This window comes from Leptodactylus fuscus, chromosome 9 (assembly GCF_031893055.1).
Source record: "Leptodactylus fuscus isolate aLepFus1 chromosome 9, aLepFus1.hap2, whole genome shotgun sequence".
Classification (NCBI taxonomy): domain Eukaryota; kingdom Metazoa; phylum Chordata; class Amphibia; order Anura; family Leptodactylidae; genus Leptodactylus; species Leptodactylus fuscus.
In genome coordinates this window covers 12,734,588-12,753,944 of record NC_134273.1, presented here as the reverse complement: position 1 = coordinate 12,753,944, position 19,357 = coordinate 12,734,588, and the positions used below count along the sequence as shown (strand labels likewise).

General features: G+C 46.0%; 1 protein-coding gene across 2 annotated transcripts in view; it reads right to left on the bottom strand.

Moving 5' to 3' along the window:
* The window catches only part of LRP8 (LDL receptor related protein 8), a 116,128-nt gene extending 97,161 nt beyond the window's left edge, over positions 1-18,967 (bottom strand). The window contains exons 1-2 of one of the 2 annotated variants that reach the window (XM_075287858.1): positions 18,843-18,951; positions 17,167-17,289 (exon numbers count right to left, since the gene is read on the bottom strand). In XM_075287858.1, the coding sequence (XP_075143959.1) occupies positions 17,167-17,289; positions 18,843-18,918 (199 nt within the window). In that variant the 5' untranslated portion in view covers positions 18,919-18,951. Of the gene's footprint in view, positions 1-17,166; positions 17,290-18,842 lie in introns of both variants that reach the window. The other variant, XM_075287859.1, reaches the window with a different exon arrangement.
* Between the last annotated feature and the right edge of the window lie 390 nt (positions 18,968-19,357).

Sequence of the window (19,357 nt, the reverse complement as noted above, 5' to 3'; positions counted from 1 at the left end):
AGACAACCAACACCCCTATTGGATTTGAAGATGTCGCAGCATTTGGACAAGTCTATAGCGGTTTAGCTTTCTTGTTCATGACCCCACTACAAGTGATAGGACATGTAATGGGTGCAGAGACATTAAATTCCCTTCGGCTAAACTCATGGAAGAGACAGGTGCATGTTATGAAGGCGCCCCCTCTGGATGGAGGACCAGGAAACGGCAGGAACTGCTCGCGCTGGTTGGTAGATCGAACGATCCGCTCTAGTGGAGGGCAGTCTGGCCACCCCAAGTCTATTCGCCGCGTGTGTGCCCTCACATCACCCCTGCTCTCAACACCCCCTAACAACTAGATAAGAACAGTCATCAAAACCGCCATCTTGCTTCTCTCACTCCAGTGATGCCCCCTCTCAAAGCCTGCCAACTGGGCAAAATGTCTTTGAATGCATTGTAGAGACATATCTAATAGTCAATGATCACTCACCAAGAGGTACACTACCCAAAAGTAGCCTCAGAGTTGTTGTTTTTTTATAGGACTACGCCCTCTGGTGGCCAGACTTCGTATCTGATCAGACCACAGCTGTAATCATTTATAGATCTGCTGGATATGACTCGTAACGCATGAAGGCTGGGTTTTTTGGACCGGATTTTGACGAGGAATCCACGTCGGAATCCTGCTCAAAGAACTGCCTCCGATTGAATTCAAAAGCGGGAAAAGAAGCGCCGTGTCCTTTCTTACCGCGGATTCCACAGCGCGATACTCCATTCATTTGGGCCCAATCTGGAGCGGAATGCCGTGATTGTATGCCGGTACAGTGTGTTCAGTCGCGGCTAGCCCTCCTTTGGACCGGATTCTGCCTTAAAATCTGGTCCAAAAAACTCAGTGTGAACCCGGCCTAACAGCATTGCTGCACGGAAGGTTAACTTGACTCTTTCAATGGGTTTTTAAAGCAAACCGCCGGTGTCCGTATGCAGCCTCTCCGCCATGAAACCGCTTTTTTTTTGCACGGACACAAAGTCCTGTATGTCCGATTTTGCATCGGTGCAAAAAAAGCGAGAGGCTGCATACAGACGCCAGCGGTTGGCTTTAAAAACTCACTGAAACGAACAGATTTTTAAACCGCAGTGCCCGAGCTGTTTTTTGTGGGATTTCGGCAGAGGGTGGACAGTGGCACAAATGTGAACACCCCCTTACCAGCAGGAAAGAACTTACAGCGGGCATAATAGGGATCGGAGTGGGTAAACAAGCCGCGGACACACGAAGCACCTATAGAAGTCACCTGCAATCAAAACATCCATACAGTCCTGAGAACAAAGACACGGCACAGACCAAGCAGAACATTACAGCACAGCCGGCACACTGTTTACCGCTCCCACTTTCTGCATGTATACCGCTATATAATCCCTCCACTTTTTTCAGAAGTTCTTCTTTGCCGGAGCGCCCGCAGAGACTATCTCCATCACTCCTTATTTATCCCGGCAGGGAGTTTCTTGTTCATTGTAGGATATATGTGGGAACGGTTATTAACAGCCCAGCAGATAAAACAAGAGGGACTCTCTGCCTGCCTGCATCCCCCCTCCCAAATAAGCACCCTGGAAAGCAAAAAGAGACTCTGTGCCCCGGGGTAACCTCAGAACAGGTATTCATAGGGAAAAGCAATTATCGTGAACCTTAAAGGGAAAGGAGGACGAAGAACAGGATGAACTACAAGTACAGGAATGGAATATCGGTCCAAACGCACTTAAAGGGGAATGCTACAAAAGCAAAATTTAAGGAGAACTCTAGAATTAAACCCGTTACATTAGTTTAAAAGGGGTTGTCCATAATTTACAAAAATAGAAAAAATAAGGACACGCTCACCTATCTCCGGTGCTTCATGTTACAGTCCCTGGTCCCCTTTCCCTCATGTGCAGGGACACGTCGGGCCAGGCTGCAAGGATACTCAAACAACCAATGGGACCAATCCATAGCCTCAGAGTCACTGGACAGGCCACTTATTGGTCAGGTGAGGCTCCCACCGGGGACCAGGACCATACAACGAAGCGCAGGGCACAGACGGGTATGTTCATGTTAATTTTATTTATGTGCCAACTGTGCCGACTTTTCACAGATGTAGGAATAAGCCCTTAAAGGGGTATCCCACAACAAACCTTTATCACCGACCCAGTGTCCGACTAAGGTACCTTGGGCCTACTTTCTGGTGTGCAGAGACTTACAGATGATGCATGCTCTGCTAAGAACTCTGGGTAAATAACATGCAAATTAGTTCTCCTTGACGAAAAAAAAAAGGAAAATTTACTCAAGTGCCAACTTTTGGAAGGCAGCTCCCAATAGATCAGCGTCTGATTTTCTAAGAAACCTAGCGACATGACCTGGGATTAAAAACTAAACAGAATATCTCCTCCAAAAGGAAGAGACAGAACTTTCAGGGTTTTTGCTCCACATATGGGTCAAAAGTGGTACCTTACAATTTCCCCTTCTGACCCATGCCAGCCATAGTCCTTCTCTGCACCGATGACGGGCAATGACCCTAAAACCGCTGTCTCCAGATGGGTCTCTTCCTTTTGGAGGAGATATTCTGACTTAATCCCAGGTCATGTCACTAAGTTTCTTGAAAACCATGCACTGATCTATAGGGATATACCTTGCAAAAAGAGACACTAGAGCAGGAGTAGGGAACGTACGGCTCTGCAGCTGTTGCAAAACTACAACTCCCGGCATGCATACTGGCTCTGCTGTTCTTGGAACTCCCATGGAAGTGAATGGAGCATGCTGGGAGTTGTAGTTTCACAGCAGCTGGAGAGCCGAAGGTTCCCTACCTCTGCGCTAGAGCAAGTTTTCCCATGTTCCACCTTGTAAATTAGCTTGATCTAGGTGATAAGTATCTAGTCCCTATGTTAATGTAGCAATCCGCCGCTTCATAGTGTAAAGCTAACGATGCATGACAGATACAAGGTAACACAGAACAGCGAAGAAGCCAGCAGCACGCATCCCAAGCCATCCCCGTACTACAGACTCTTACAGCAGGATGGCGCTACCCGTGATAATTGCTCTAACGAAAGGAACAACACAAGTAATTAAATGTACTAATCTGTGAAACAGAAGAACCAATTATAAGACACAATAACTATAATTCTACAGGGTGCAAACAAACCAGGCAAAAAAAAAAACCGTACAAAATAAAACCGCACACTCTCAAGATACCTAGGACCATTCATTCACAGGTCTCTCCAGAGACATCCCAGTGCACCCGCGCTCTCTATAAAGCCCTTTGTATCTATACCCCATAGAATGGATCATCAGTGATTTCACACAGTAACAAAAGCCATTTGGGGTCGCACACCCTGAAGCGGAACTTCAGCTGAAAAGAGACAGCGGGATAAAACAGAGGTTTGATCAACAGTGTCAAAGTAAGAAGAAAAGGTCGAAATCGGAAAAGAATGCGTAAAATTTCAAGAATAATCTTTTTTTAAAACTGGGGAGGGAGCAAAGACGACTGTGTAAGAGGAAATCCCTGCGGTTATGGACATGGAGTCAAAGGGAACCTTTTTCTTTTTTAATGTAGATTGTGAGCCCCGTATTTAAAGTCTTTGTAGAATGGGAGGAAATCCACGCAAACACGGGGAGAACATACAAACTCCTTGCAGATGTGGTTCCTGGCAGGATTCGAACCCAGGACTCCAGCGCTGCAAGGCTACAGTGCTAACCACTGAGCCACCGTGCAACTTTGCTTGAGGGTCTCTCACAAGGGAAGTCAATGGAGAGTGTATGACTGCCCTGTGGTTCCAATATAGACTTGGTAATATTTGGGTGAGAACCTTACAGACAACAGGAACGTTCTCAGATGAGGCCTTCTTCCCCATTTACGTGGTAACTCCCCTTCAAGACATCACAATGGCTACTTCCTTTTAATGTTGGCACAAAATGTGGAGGGAAAGTTCCTTTTTGGGTGTGATTGGAAAAGTCATATTTTTAGAGGAGCTTCCAAGTCATTGGCAAACATGATCTACTATAATACGGGGTCTCCACACGAAGACTCCCACTATTGTCCAGTAGGGCCTAAATAGCATTTAGCGAACTTGACTGGGGGCCCAACCTCTAACTAGCCCTAGGAAATTTGGGTGACCAATTATCAAGTTAGGGCCTGGGCCCATTGGAGGATCTTCTGGTACTTTGGTGGACCAATCTGACATTGCCTGTCCCCCATTCATAAGCCTTGGTATTGCAAAAACCAGTGACGAGTTGTCGTGGCCATGTTTAATACATGTGACCTCATCACCATATAAATTAGGATTGGCCATGAAGTACTGGAGCGATGGCACTGGAATGGTAAGTGATGGGTCTTTTGTTATGGGTCTTACTTAGCTAGATATCGTCCAATCACAGAAAGCCCTTCAATGAGGAAGGACGGCCCCTGCGGAGCCTGCTCATTCCTTCAAGTGGTTTCTAATGCTTCATATGGACTTCTGTGTTCATCAGGTCTCCAAAAATATTCTTTGACCCAAGAAACTTTCTATAGGATGTAAAAATAAAAAGTAGGAAATCAAGGAAACATTAGACAACATGGCTCCTGGCTGTAGTACTGGTAAGGAATACATACAGGCGTGAGGACTGCAACCGTGAATCAGAATACCTTCTCGTACACCATGTTCCACCAAGTACAAGGGGTGGATCATGTTCACCAAAAATATAAGATAAGCCTCACCCCATACTAGGCAGTCTACAACATATCAGTACACATATCAGTGCATCTTGGAGTGTTCCTTTAAGTCCAGGTCAAGACATTTCCAGGCAATCTCAAGAGTTATAAATTTGCTCCCGATCCATCGCAACGTTCCCAAGACTAGGAAAATCAATGGATAGCAGATTAACCTATTTGTACTGTAGACTGCTGATGTCACCATGCACACACAGCATACGCTGGGCCATGCCGTGTGTATCCTAATAGGATACAGTTCAACTTTTGAACCCACATCGGGGCCTTTGTATTGATAAAGATGGCGGCCGTAGTGAGCGCGGTTGTACTAGTCCTTATTTATGGGGCGAGGATATTCCCTCCAGTGTTCAGGAATTGGAGGTTTTCATTGACTATAGTCAGACGTCCCCAGATGTAGTACACAAACCCTATATCATAAATGTCAGGTATGGAGAAAAACTCGATTTTGCTAAAAAAAAAAAAATACTTGTATATGACATTTTTCACCTTCGTCCTCCATGATAAAGGTTCCCGTTCTGGTCGCCATCAATGTTGAGGTGACATCTCATTGGAGTATAAAGTACAAGTAAAAGATGGAGAAATATTCACAGCCTTTACCCAAGACTAACATGTACTAATGCACAGGACGTGTTCTGAGGGTCCTTCACGGGGACCACTAATGGCGGTAACACAGGGTAAAAGGTTTCCTCACAGACAATCTCACTAATGGATGTGATGTTCTTCAGAAGACGCTCACCGGGGACTCGTGTGTGCCAAGATCAGAGTGAGACGACCTTGTCTATATACTGAGGATATGTCACATGAAACCCAAAGTAGAGTACAGACCAAAAGTTTGGACACCTTCTCATTCTAAGAGTTTTCTGACTATGGAAATTGTAGATTCACACTAAAGGCATCAAAACTATGAAGTAACACGTGGAAAACAACTGAAAATCTGTCTTATATTCTCGCTTCCTTTTGCTCTGATTCCTGCTTTGCACACTCTTGGCATTCTCTTGATGAGCTTCAAGAGGTAGTCACCTGAAATGGTCTTCCAACAGTCTTGAAGGAGTTCCCAGAGATACTTAGCACTTGTTGGCCCTTTTGCCTTCACTCTGCGGTCCAGCTCACCCCAAACCATCTCGATTGGGTTCAGGTCTGGTGACTGTGGAGGCCGGGTCATCTGGCGTAGCACCCCATCACTCTCCATCTTGGTCAGATAGCCCTTACACAGCCTGGAGGTGTTTGGGGTCATTGTCCTGTTGAAAAATAAATGATGGTCCAACTAAACGCAAACCGGATGGAATAGTATGCTGCTGCAAGATGCTGTGGTAGCCATGCTGATTCAGTATGCCAATTTTGAATAAATCCCCAACAATGTCACCAGCTTGGCCCCCCCACACCATCACACCTCCCCCTCCATGCTTCACGGTGGGAACCAGGCATGTAGAGCCCAGCCATTGACCTTTTCTGCGTCACACAAAGACACGGTGGTTGAAACCAAAGATCTCAAATTTGGACTTATCAGACCAAAGCACAGACTTCCACTGGTCTAATGTCCATTCCTTGTGTTCTCTTCTGCTTGTTGCCTGTCCTTAGCAGTGGTTTTCTAGCAGATATTTTATCACGAAGGCCGGCGGCTGCACAAAGTCTCCTCTCACCAGTTGTTGTAGAGATGTGTCTGCTGCTAGACCTCTGTGTGGCATTGACCTGGTCTCTAATCTGAGCTGCTGTAACCTGCAATTTCTGAGACTGGTGACTCGGATGAACTTATCCTCCGCAGCAGAGGTGACTCTTGGTCTTCCTTTCCTGGGGCGGTCCTCATCCTCTGCAGCAGAGGCGACTCTTGGTCTTCCTTTCCTGGGGCAGTCCTCATGTCAGCCAGTTTCTCTGTAGCGCTTGATGATTTTTGCAACTGCACTTGGGAACACTTCATGTTTTCCCAATTTTTCGGACTGACTGACCTTCATTTCTTAAAGTAATGATGGCCACTCATTTTTCTTTACTTAGCTGCTTTTTTCTTGCCATAATACAAAGTCTAACAGTCTATTCAGTAGGACTATCAGCTGTGTATCCACCTGACTTCTCAACAACACAACTGATGGTCCCAACCCCATTTATAAGGCAAGAAATCCCACTTATTAAACCTGACAGGGCACACCTGTGAAGAGAAAACCATTCCTGGTGACTACCTCATGAAGCTCATCAAGAGAATGCCAAGAGTGTGCAAAGCAGGAATCAAAGCAAAAGGTGGCTACTTTGAAGAACCGAGAATATAAGACAGATTTTCAGTTGTTTCACACTTTTTGTGTGCGCCTGCGTAGTAGTATATAATTCCACACGTCTTACTTCATGTTAAAGAGCCACTAACTTCGGATCTGCTCAGGTCTGGAGGCCATGATGCGGTAAACACATGGAGAAGTGCCTGGGACTAAGATATTTGACTCAACCACCAACCAACACCTCTTGCAAGCAACTCCAGGACACAGGGAGGATCAGGTCAGGCCTCTCGTGCAAGGGTATGTTCACACGGTGCATTTTGCTGCCAACTTTTCAGTAGACAGTCAGGAGGGCCCCATAAAATTGGCGCACAATTACACAATGTATGGGCACCTTTCAGCAGAGGCCCTGGAACACACTTTCAGGACAAATGCAACTAAGCTGCAATACCGGACACAACCTGTGGTCCAACGTGGCGCTGCAGTTACGTTTTTCTAACCCTTTAACTATAAGTGAGCAGACGTCATCCAGAAGTCCCCATTAAACTATCCACTTCTGTATACAGTATCAGAACTATGGAAGTCACATGGGTAACGCAAGTCACTCTATAAATTCTACCGTTAATCCGATTTTGGAAACACCAGCCCGAACCGGCTGGGAAGCGATGCCCCAGATTATACGACTTCATGTAACAAATAGATTACAGAGCATAAAAAAAAAATCCAATATAAAAATGTGGGGGTTTTACCTCATTACGCGTCACGTTGTGTATACGCCATACAGGCGCTCGCCACGCGCAATTTGTAAATCTCCATTGGATTAAATTATTCAACAAGGTTATTATAAAAGCAGACATTAAATTGGATTATACAAATCGAGAATGAAATTGCCAGATCTCTAGGTAAACACGAAAGCATCGGCGCTCTCCAGTCAAGTCGATGCAAATCCACTTAGGGCAGGATATGAAAAGATAAGCCACTTGTCCCGCTCCGCAAATTAAAAATTAAGGCAAAAAGTTACATTAAAAAAAACACGGGAAAATAAATACATTTTCTACTGGATTTACAGAGGAAAATATTCGGAAGTAATTGCTTGCCTGCGGCGTCCTCTCTGACTAAGGCCTAGGCCCTGTACACACTTTGTCCAGGCCTAGAGGCGGAGGGACGTGATGTGAGGACTCCCCGACGTATAATTCGGACATAAATCCCCCCGGATTATAGTGCAAGGATGTCTCAGTTATAGATAGGTTCACATTGGCACCGCGGTCTTCGTCGTTTGGGTCCCCAAACAATGGTTACATATGGACAAGGGTGGACGCCATTGACTGGGTAGGTCTTTACTCTCCACAAATTTGGGGCGTCTTTCTCCCCCAGCAGTCCCTAGGTTAGTAGAAGACCTGAAGAGAACAGGGGGCCACACCAGAGCCCCGAAGAGATGAGTAAATGGCCAAGGCCAATGGATATCGTGAAAGCAGCCTGAACCAAACTTCCCAGATTCTTGCACAAAATGGCCCCTGACCTTCACCAATTATGGTCATGCCTCATTCCCAAAAAATTATGGGTGCAAATTTGTCTATCATGCCATGGCTGGGACGATAACAGATGACCCCCAAGCTTTGTGTTCTGTATAGATCAGGAGTCATTCCTTGCCCTCTTACCATGTCATCTTCTTCTGCGAGTCCCTATATATCCTAGGAATTATTGCAAATTTTTGGATAGCCCCCACCCTGTGGGACATTATCAAATAGCCCACTCTACCGATTAGAAAATGGATCTCACAACGCTACTATGTGTGAGTAGCTTCGTACAGGACCCCAGCGTTATACATTTACACTATATGTGGCCCTGTGACTTATTTGGCCCAATTCTTGCTCTAGAGAGCAAGAATTGGGCCATAGCTGAATTGTACATGGCGAGCAATACGTTACCATTCTCAGTAGCTGATACACATAGAACGGCGCAGGAAGCAGACAACACCGTTCTCTATGTAGAGGCCAAAGCAGGTATTGCAGTTTATCTCTGATTCAGTTGAATGGGAGCTAACCTGCAATGACTCAGTTCAGCCACTATGCAAAGAACGGCGCTGTCTGCTTCCTGCTCCATTCTCTGTGTATCAGCTGATCAATGGGGACATTGATCTGATACGGATGATATATTCTTAGGATAGGCCATCAATATTTTTATGCTGGAAAATCCCTTTAATGCAAATTGCAAAGTCATCAAACCTGTTATAACCAGGAAACATCTCGTCATCTATACATCTATAAGAAACTACAAATGTGTTTGTTTTATTGGTTGATATCCAAAAACTGTCTCCAGTCACAGTGGACGCTTTATTTGTATTTGTAAAATAATAATATAATATCATATATATATATATATATATATATATATATATATATATATATTTAAAAAAAAATTTAATTTATTTTATTTTTTTAATTAAAGAAAAAATAATAAATTAAAACAAAAAACAGGAAAGGGGAAGACCAGCCGCTTATCCACATGACGGTACTTTCCACAGAACTGCAATAACAGGACGTCATTATAGAAAGTCTTTGTAGATAAAGTTTATTGCACATATAAAACCTCTGCGTCCTGATATAAAGGGAGCCTGTCAGGTCCCAAACCAATAATAGTGGTGTGCGGACAGTGCGGGGGGCCTTTGATCGGAGCAAACACATCCCTTTGTGGCTACAAAACGAGGAAGCAGCTCAGAGATAATCCTCTATTCATGGCTATATAAATCAATCTGCAAGTGCACTGGGGGCAGGCCCTAATTTTCCAGCTCTGACTAAAGACCATTGCAATTACTCAGCTCGTAAGTGCTCCGCCCCTTTAACTTTGATTAACACTTTTACGATCTGCCAATCACAGTGTATAGGTAATTCTGGCACATCAGGCCCCGCCCCTGGTGCACTTGCAGACTAATTTGCCTATGCATAAAACAATGATCATCTTCACATTGGTTTGTGGCTAGAAAGGTTCTCAATAATGGACGACCTACCCATAGGATTCACTTGAATGGGGCTGAGTTGCGATCTGGTCATGTGATTGATAAATATGATGTCATAGATCCTTTAAACAGCTGACCTATGGGGTGGGTCTCGATTGTCGGCCGCCATGGATCTTCTTACGATGGCCTAGCCTAAAGACAGGCCATCAATTACAATTAGAGAACCCCTTTAAAGGCGCCTATTACTGGTTTGGGGTCACTTTGGACCCGACAGACTCCCTGTATAATATCGGACAGTCCTGACTAGAGGTGCGGCCCTAAGAGAACATTCATGACCTGCAAAATATTACGTATAGTCAGGTGTCCACATTGGACAGACGTTACTGATGTCGCTTTAGGCGGCCACTAGACGGATGCTGGCGCTGAGTGACATCTCCTGTCTATAGGAATGCGAACAAACGTACCGGCAAATGTCAGCTCAGTGTAATGGGAATTTTTAGAAGTAGCTAGACTGGATTTTTTTTTTTTTGCAAGAAAGGAAAGAAAAATTACAGACATTTTTTTTTTTGCAGTTCTTATGCAATTTGCTACATGGAAAAATAAAGGTAGGTAATTCGGAGTTAACATAGCAGGACCTCTCACTCTGGAGGACCTGTCCCGTCTTATGTTACATGAATCATCATATAATGTTATAGGAATGGTGTAATGCTTCAGTTCTCCTTTGGGGGCACTGTAGGGAAAATGAATATGTGTTACCACATTCCATCGATAGGGCATTGGTGTAAATGATGGAGGATGTTGTGCAGCCGCCAATGATTGGGACAGGACAGCATGGTGGCGCTCACGAGGCCCTCCAAAAATATGCATCCTAATAGAGGTCAGAGAACAGATCCTGATCACTGGACGGTCACGGGAACATGAAACGCTGCTCACCACGTAGATGTCAAATAATACGACGTCACATCCAGGATGTCAAATATAAGGTCCTATAAATGTGATATCATAAATGTAATAAATACTGACAGGCCCTGGGGGGGTCAGACTGTAGTATGTGATACACACTATGGCCATAGGGGGCACACATGCTCTCCTCCTTGGGATAAGTAAGATACATCTGAGTATGGGGTACAGGGTTTACAGACATTAAAGAGTATATCTAGACATTCCTAGACAGGGCCATACCAGGCCAACGAGCGCCAGACCAGGCCAATTAGCAATAGACTCAAGAGCGCCAGACCAAGCCAAAGAGCGCCAGACCAGGCCAAAGAGCACCAGACCAAGCCAAAGAGCACCAGACCAGGCCAAAGAGCGCCAGACCAGGCCAAAGAGCACCAGACCAAGCCAAAGAGCACCAGACCAGGCCAAAGAGCGCCAGACCAGGCCAAAGAGCGCCAGACCAGGCCAAAGAGCACCAGACCAGGCCAAAGAGCACCAGACCAAGCCAAAGAGCACCAGACCAGGCCAAAGAGCGCCAGACCAGGCTAAAGAGCTCCAGACCAGGCCAAAAGAGCGCCAGACCAGGCCAAAAGAGCGCCAGACCAAAGCTATGACATAACCAGTACCAATTTATAATGCACTAACTCAACTACCACCACATGCTCAGAACAGGCGCAGTCAGGACAGGGGAATTAACCCTTCCCTTGAAGTGCTTGTACAAGGTATGTGCCCACAGCTTACATTAGCAGTGAAGCCCTGTCAGAGTATACCACAAAGGGCCCAATACAGACCACCCCTTTAACACGACTCTACACTGCAGAATTAAAACAGGTAGATGATGGAAACCCTTTCCTGATACGGCGGCCATCATGACCCCATTTTAATACACCTATAACCAGTAAATATATCACATGTAACTGCAATTTAGAGGAATATTCCTTTAAAGGAACGTTCGAGGCCAAGCTGTCTCAGGCTGCATTCACACTGAGTAACGCTGGCGTTTTTTGTGCTTATTTTTGCACATAGCACCGCGTTAACGCCGAGTATACGCCGCGTTTGTGCCGTTCAATGCGAACGCAAAATAGCGCGGCGCAAACAACGGCGTACACGTGGCGTTAACGCGGCGCTATGTGCAAAACTAAGCACAAAAAACGCCAGCGTTACTCAGTGTGAATGCAGCCTCACGGTGTTATACCTGGTGCGGGGCATCAGCTTTGATGGAGTGTTCCTTTAAATCCTGGATGAGTGATGTCACTGGGAGCCATGTGAGCGCTGTCCTCTGCGAGCGCTGCTGATTCAGCTCCATTGTGTGGCAGGACTAGGCTCAGCGCGAGCACAGTCCAGGGAAGTGACATTAGTTATACGGTATAAATATAGCAGGCGGTATTACAACTCTATCTGATCTGCATAATCTCCTCCAGGATTGCATGTACATTACCATTCTCCGCCATGGCGGTGCTGGAGGAGCGCGATATTTACTTATCAGATAAGTGCACACTAAGCAGATCTCTATATACAGCCCTCACATATACAATGTCAGGATCCTGCGTGTAGAAATCCACGCTCACATCCCAATGCCCAACGTCAATTAGTGTTACATCCGCCAAACGCACATTAATAATTCAGCTTAACATTCCCGTAACCCCTTCCGCCTGCATTGTAACTTCACACGTCTTCGCAAGACGTCTCAGGATTCATTCAATCTCCACGCTTCAGACTTATCACAACAGAAAACGTGTGCAGCTTAAAGGCAGATCCGATCTACAAATACTAGAAATGCTGATCTGTATCCGAGATATACATTCTGCAGAGATCAATCGCAGAGTCAGGAGGTGTTCACACCTGCAGGGGGATTTAGCAGCAGTTTTTGCCATTTTCTTCTAGGAATGTTACCTCCTTCAGTGGAGACCCCCCCCCCCTCCCCCATCTCCAGCACATGACCTCCCAGCCGGCGCCAGGGTCACACCAGTATCAGGTGCCTATGGGGGAAACAGAACAACGGACTGCTAAGATAGTGGGCAGTAGTGGAGCCGCACAGACCCCTAAGACTACAATGAGGACCATCAGGTGTCAGTCCTGTATAACTGAAAGTGCTGGACTGATGGTAGGCGGACACAGATGTGTACAGAGACTTATACAGAGACCTGGTAACAGCTTATATCCATACTGTAATAGTTACCAGGGATTTTGGCTATTAGATGTATAAACAATAGGGTCACCTAGGTGATAGGTCATCAATATGTGATCAGTGGAGGTCCGACAGGAATAATACACACAGTGATGTCACAGTACAGGGATAATACACACAGTGATGTCACAGTACAGGGATAATACACACAGTGATGTCACAGTACAGAGATAATACACACAGTGATGTCACAGTACAGAGATAATACACACAGTGATGTCACAGTACAGGGATAATACACACAGTGATGTCACAGTACAGAGATAATACACACAGTGATGTCACAGTACAGAGATAATACACACAGTGATGTCACAGTACAGGATAATACACACAGTGATGTCACAGTACAGGGATAATACACACAGTGATGTCACAGTACAGAGATAATACACAGTGATGTCACAGTACAGGATAATACACACAGTGATGTCACAGTACAGGGATAATACACACAGTGATGTCACAGTACAGGATAATACACACAGTGATGTCACAGTACAGAGATAATACACACAGTGATGTCACAGTACAGAGATAATACACACAGTGATGTCACAGTACAGAGATAATACACACAGTGATGTCACAGTACAGAGATAATACACACAGTGATGTCACAGTACAGAGATAATACACACAGTGATGTCACAGTACAGGATAATACACACAGTGATGTCACAGTACAGAGATAATACACACAGTGATGTCACAGTACAGAGATAATACACACAGTGATGTCACAGTACAGAGATAATACACACAGTGATGTCACAGTACAGAGATAATACACACAGTGATGTCACAGTACAGAGATAATACACACAGTGATGTCACAGTACAGAGATAATACACACAGTGATGTCACAGTACAGAGATAATACACACAGTGATGTCACAGTACAGAGATAATACACACAGTGATGTCACAGTACAGAGATAATACACACAGTGATGTCACAGTACAGGGATAATACACACAGTGATGTCACAGTACAGGATAATACACACAGTGATGTCACAGTACAGGATAATACACACAGTGATGTCACAGTACAGAGATAATACACACAGTGATGTCACAGTACAGGATAATACACACAGTGATGTCACAGTACAGAGATAATACACACAGTGATGTCACAGTACAGGGATAATACACACAGTGATGTCACAGTACAGAGATAATACACACAGTGATGTCACAGTACAGAGATAATACACACAGTGATGTCACAGTACAGAGATAATACACACAGTGATGTCACAGTACAGAGATAATACACACAGTGATGTCACAGTACAGGGATAATACACACAGTGATGTCACAGTACAGGGATAATACACACAGTGATGTCACAGTACAGGATAATACACACAGTGATGTCACAGTACAGGGATAATACACACAGTGATGTCACAGTACAGAGATAATACACACAGTGATGTCACAGTACAGGAACCCTGATATTAGGTTACACATTAGTAGCCACCTCCTGACTTCATATAAGACCATGTTATCATCACATCCTGACATTCTTTATGTTTTAAAAAGAAAGTAAAATAAATCTCCCATACGTCTGTGATGTGACTACATTATTAGCGACACACAAGACACATGAAAACGTCTTATCAGAACAAGTTCTATCCCAGATGTCAATATTAAAATATGAAAGGATTTATCGTTGCCGTTAACCACGTATAACCAAAATATGTATAAAGTCTTCAGTTGCCAAGATCAGCGGCGCCAAATGGTACCTTGTAGTCCCTCTTAATACTAAAACAAGCTAAACCAACACAAACATGACCCTGTACCCGTGTGTCCTGTATGGGACAGTCAAAAACTGAATAGGTGACCTATGGATAGTAGCGACCTGCCGTCCATCACAGATCTATACACTCCAATGACTGAGACAGGACTACCAAACATGGACCCAAAAAACACAGCGGTGGTAATGGAGCCTTAATAAATATCGATCGATAGATAGATAGATAGATAGATAGATGGATAGATTCTACACAGTGTATATATATATATATATATATATATATATATATATATATATATATATATATGTTCACCATATGGTTCCTCGATATTCAGATATTACACAGTAAAAATGACGTAAACTGAGGAGCGAAGTGCAGCTCTAAAGCTCTTAATGGGGACGTGTGGCTGCATTAATGCCCCATATGTCACGGTGAGGCGTGGCGATTGACAATGCCCTGACAGCATGACAAAGCAGGACTCGCATTCATTTCCTCGTGTAACCAGAAGCCGCAGTTTGTGTGTACACAGAGAAGACGTGCAAGACAAGAGCAGCGTCGTCGTATATCACTGCAGATATCACACATACACCCCATGTGTCACTCATCATCAGCCATCATTGTACGATCAATGCCACCAGACCCCTGCAGGAAGGAAATGGTTAATGCTGGATCCAGCCTGTAATGCACCAGGTCAGGGGTGTGTAGACGAGCGCTGCCTTACTACTGGGCCCCTCCGATACATGTGACTACATCTGATGCCGCACCGCAGCCAATGACTCCGGGTGATCGCGTTCATTCAGAAAGAGCGGCTGTATCCAGTATCCGATCAACACCAACATGACAATGTGAATAAGGAGACGCAGGGACCTCCAAAAATACGTCTCCTAATAGAGGCAGCAGGTGCCAGATCAGCAGGCGGTCACGGGAACACAAGGCGCTGCTCGCCACGTGGATGTCAAATACCCGGCTAATACACAAATAATAAGACGTCTCAGCCAGGATGTCAAATAGAAGGTCCTATACATGTGATACCATCAATCTAAGAAATACTGACAGGGCCTAGGGGGTCAGACTATGTGATACACACTATGGCCAGAGGGGGCGCGCATGCTCTGCTTCTGGGGATACAACCTGTATATTGGAGTCAGATGGATATTACTCAGACATCTATGACATATCCGGTGCAGGTCCCATCTATCCTACCAAGGAGGGCCCTGACCCACATCCCATGGCCACTAGGAGTACCGAGCGAACCGCGCATACGCAGCCCTCTCCATTGACTTCTAAGGGAGTTTCAAAAATATCCCAGCAGATGGGCTCAACTCCTTTTAGCAATACCAAAGAAATGGAGAGAGCGGAGCATGTTAAGCCACTGTCAGACTGGAGTATCGGGGGGCCCAGGCTCCAATACAAGAGAAGGGGGGGTCACCCAACTATTGGAGGGGCCCCAGAGCAAACATCAGCCTGACACTTGCCCACGTTGTCACCATACTTGCCCACATTCCCGGGAGGATCCTGAAAACTATGGGGTGACCTCACAGATGAGTGGGCAGATCTCCCACTCCCAATATTCTGCATCCATTCAGTTGTCGTTTTATACGTAACCTGGGTACATCATGTGCCAAAAAGGGGGGCGGTCAACACATTGTACGTCCAAAAAACTTTCACATCAAATGTTGACAAAAAGGCGGACTAGAGGCGTAGTCAGGGGACCCACTTTCTAGAGGCGGGAATACCCCTTTAAGAAGGTTGCCCCACAATCACAACTTCCACTTATCCACAGGATAGCACCAAGCCCCCCACCAAACATGAGCACAGGGGTCCCATATCTAAATGGGGTGATCATCCATCATATCCCTTTAAGAAACAGAATCCACAACATATCTACTTTACAGGTGCCACAGACTCCTATCACTGCTTCCTCGGGGCTTCAGTCTGTATTGTAACACCCCAGGCAAAGGTGAAATACCACGTTGTTGCCCCTCCGGGCCGTCTGTACATAGGCCCCACTAGCACCCCCTTCAGGCGCCAAATATAAATGCAACTTGTCAATCTCATAGAAATATTGCACAAGTATCACAGGCTACAGACAATGGCCCACCGTAAATGGCGCGCGGTCATTTGTTGACAGGTTCCCAGAGCAACCCCCAGGAATTTGTTTCCCCCCCTCAATTTGCCCCCAGATCACTCCAGCATACAGTAAAGCGTTTCTGCTGCACAGATGTTTAATGCTCCATGTAACGCCTCCTCCATGCCAATCTATAGAGATGCCTTTGCCCACAGGGGCGATCATGTGCCCCCAGCCCCCGCCGCTCCCCTATTATCATGCACAGTGCACGCTAGTAGATTATAAAGCCTTCTTGGCATGGTAGTTGGAAGAGCAGAGAACCCCCCCCCCCCCAGGACCCCACACTCACGGCAGCCCTCCTCATCACTGTTATCGGAGCAATCATCATCCTCATCACATCGCCACAGGCTGGGGATGCAGCGCTGGTTGGAGCACTGGAACTGGTTCTCTTCACAGTCAGAGGGGGGCAGCGCTGGGGAAGAAGCCAGAGGGTGAGTGGGGGGCACTGGGTGAATGGAGGATGGATGATGGGATGATGGCATAATGTATACAGCCCCCTACTCTATATATATATATATATAATGTATACAGCCCCCTACTCTATATATATATATATATATATATATATATAATGTATACAGCCCCTACTCTATATATATATATAATGTATACAGCCCCCTACTCTAAATATATATATATATATATATATATATATATATATATAATGTATACAGCCCCCTACTCTATATAATGTATACAGCCCCCTACTCTATATATATATATATATATATATATATATATATATATAATGTATACAACCCTCTACTCAGTGATGAGTATTAGATGAGAGGTGCACTGATGAGAGTAATGTGGGGGAAGGTTGGAGGTGATGACCCATCTACATCCTGGGGCAGGGGGTGCACCAGATCATCAGTCAGCGGGTAGAAGAGGAGCAGAAGGGGGAATCAAAACTGGGATGTGTGCCAAGTGGTGTAAGCGTGTTACACAAGGGAGTTGCATCAATGAAAATGCAGATTCCTATTCCTCCTATTGACATCCCTGGCACTCTATAGACATTCCTGGCAACCCCACCAACTTCTATGAAGGGTGACAGTCCCATATAATACAACAGTTATATCACCCCACAACTTTGCACTGCACATTGTGCAAATTTAGTCACCATATGGGTGGCCGCACACTAGCAAAAGGCAGATTTGGCATTTCTGGGGCCCCCAACAGAGTTATGTCCAGTGGGACCTTTACTATTCCAACACAGTATAATACTCCATAAGTGCCCTCACACACAGTATACTGTCCTAAATTCAGTACCCTACCCCCTTAGCACCCCCATATGCAGTATACTGCCCCCTTAGCACCTCCACGTACAATGTACTGTTCCCTTAGTACCGCCATATGCAGTATACTGCCCCCTTAGCACCCCCAGATACAGCATCCTGCCCCCTTAGAACCCCCATACACAGTATACTGCCCCCTTGGCATCCTCAACCCCAGAATATTGCTCCCTTAGTGCCCCTGCACTGTACTCAGCAGGTCACCTATAGCGCTTACACACCTGGGCACCACTAGGCGGTATTGTATTATAATGCCCCACTGCCAGCTCACAACACACCGCATGTGGCATCTTCTATAGGGCAAGTTTTGCAGCCCCTGAGGGTGCCCAGTAGCCCACCCAATACCCTGCCTCATAGGACAACCTGCAAAACTTTACAATCACCCTCCATAGAAGTCAATGGAAAATATACAAAACTGTCACAAGGAAGTCGCATTGCTGAAATCGCAAGAAAATCGCAGCCTATGACCTGACTGGTGCGGGGAAGGGCATCAGGTAGAGGTGTCTGAGACGGGCAGAGGTCTGCGGGAGAATAATGGGGGGCAGCCGGAGTCAGAAGCGGCTGCTGGTGCTGATGTAGCCCGGCCTGGATGTGATGGAGGAGGAGACACCGCACAGGAGAAGGATGAACATGAGCAATGATCCCCGCACTACACAGCCCGACCCCGGCTTACCTCGAGCAGTGCGGGTCCCCAGCACCAGCAACAGTAGGAGGCCCGGGATGGCCCCGCTGCTGCAGCCGCTCCTCATGGTGCCTCCGCCGGGTCCCGGGGCGCATGGAGCCGGCAGCCTGAGCACTGACGGCCAGCGCTCCGCCCACGGGGTGTGTCCGAACGGGGGTGTGGTCTCCAGGAACCTGCAAGCGGTTACACGTAAGGATTGACAGCGAGGGGCGGGGTAACGCGGAGACAATCAGAAGGAGGGGCGGGGCCTATGTCATCCGCGGTGTGTGTGTGTGTGTGTGTGTGTGTGTGTGTGTGTGTGACACGCCCCCTGTGGGCGGGGAGAGGGAGGATGTGCAAAACAAACTGGAGCGTTAACCCCTTCGTATCCCGGAAAGACCTCACAGGTAACCAGGAACTACAAGTCCCAGCAGTGCAGGAGAGAAGACATCTGCTAGTAGCCTGTCACTGGCATCCTGTAGCCCGGTATACATTCGTGTTATAACCATTCATCCTTGGGCTATGTT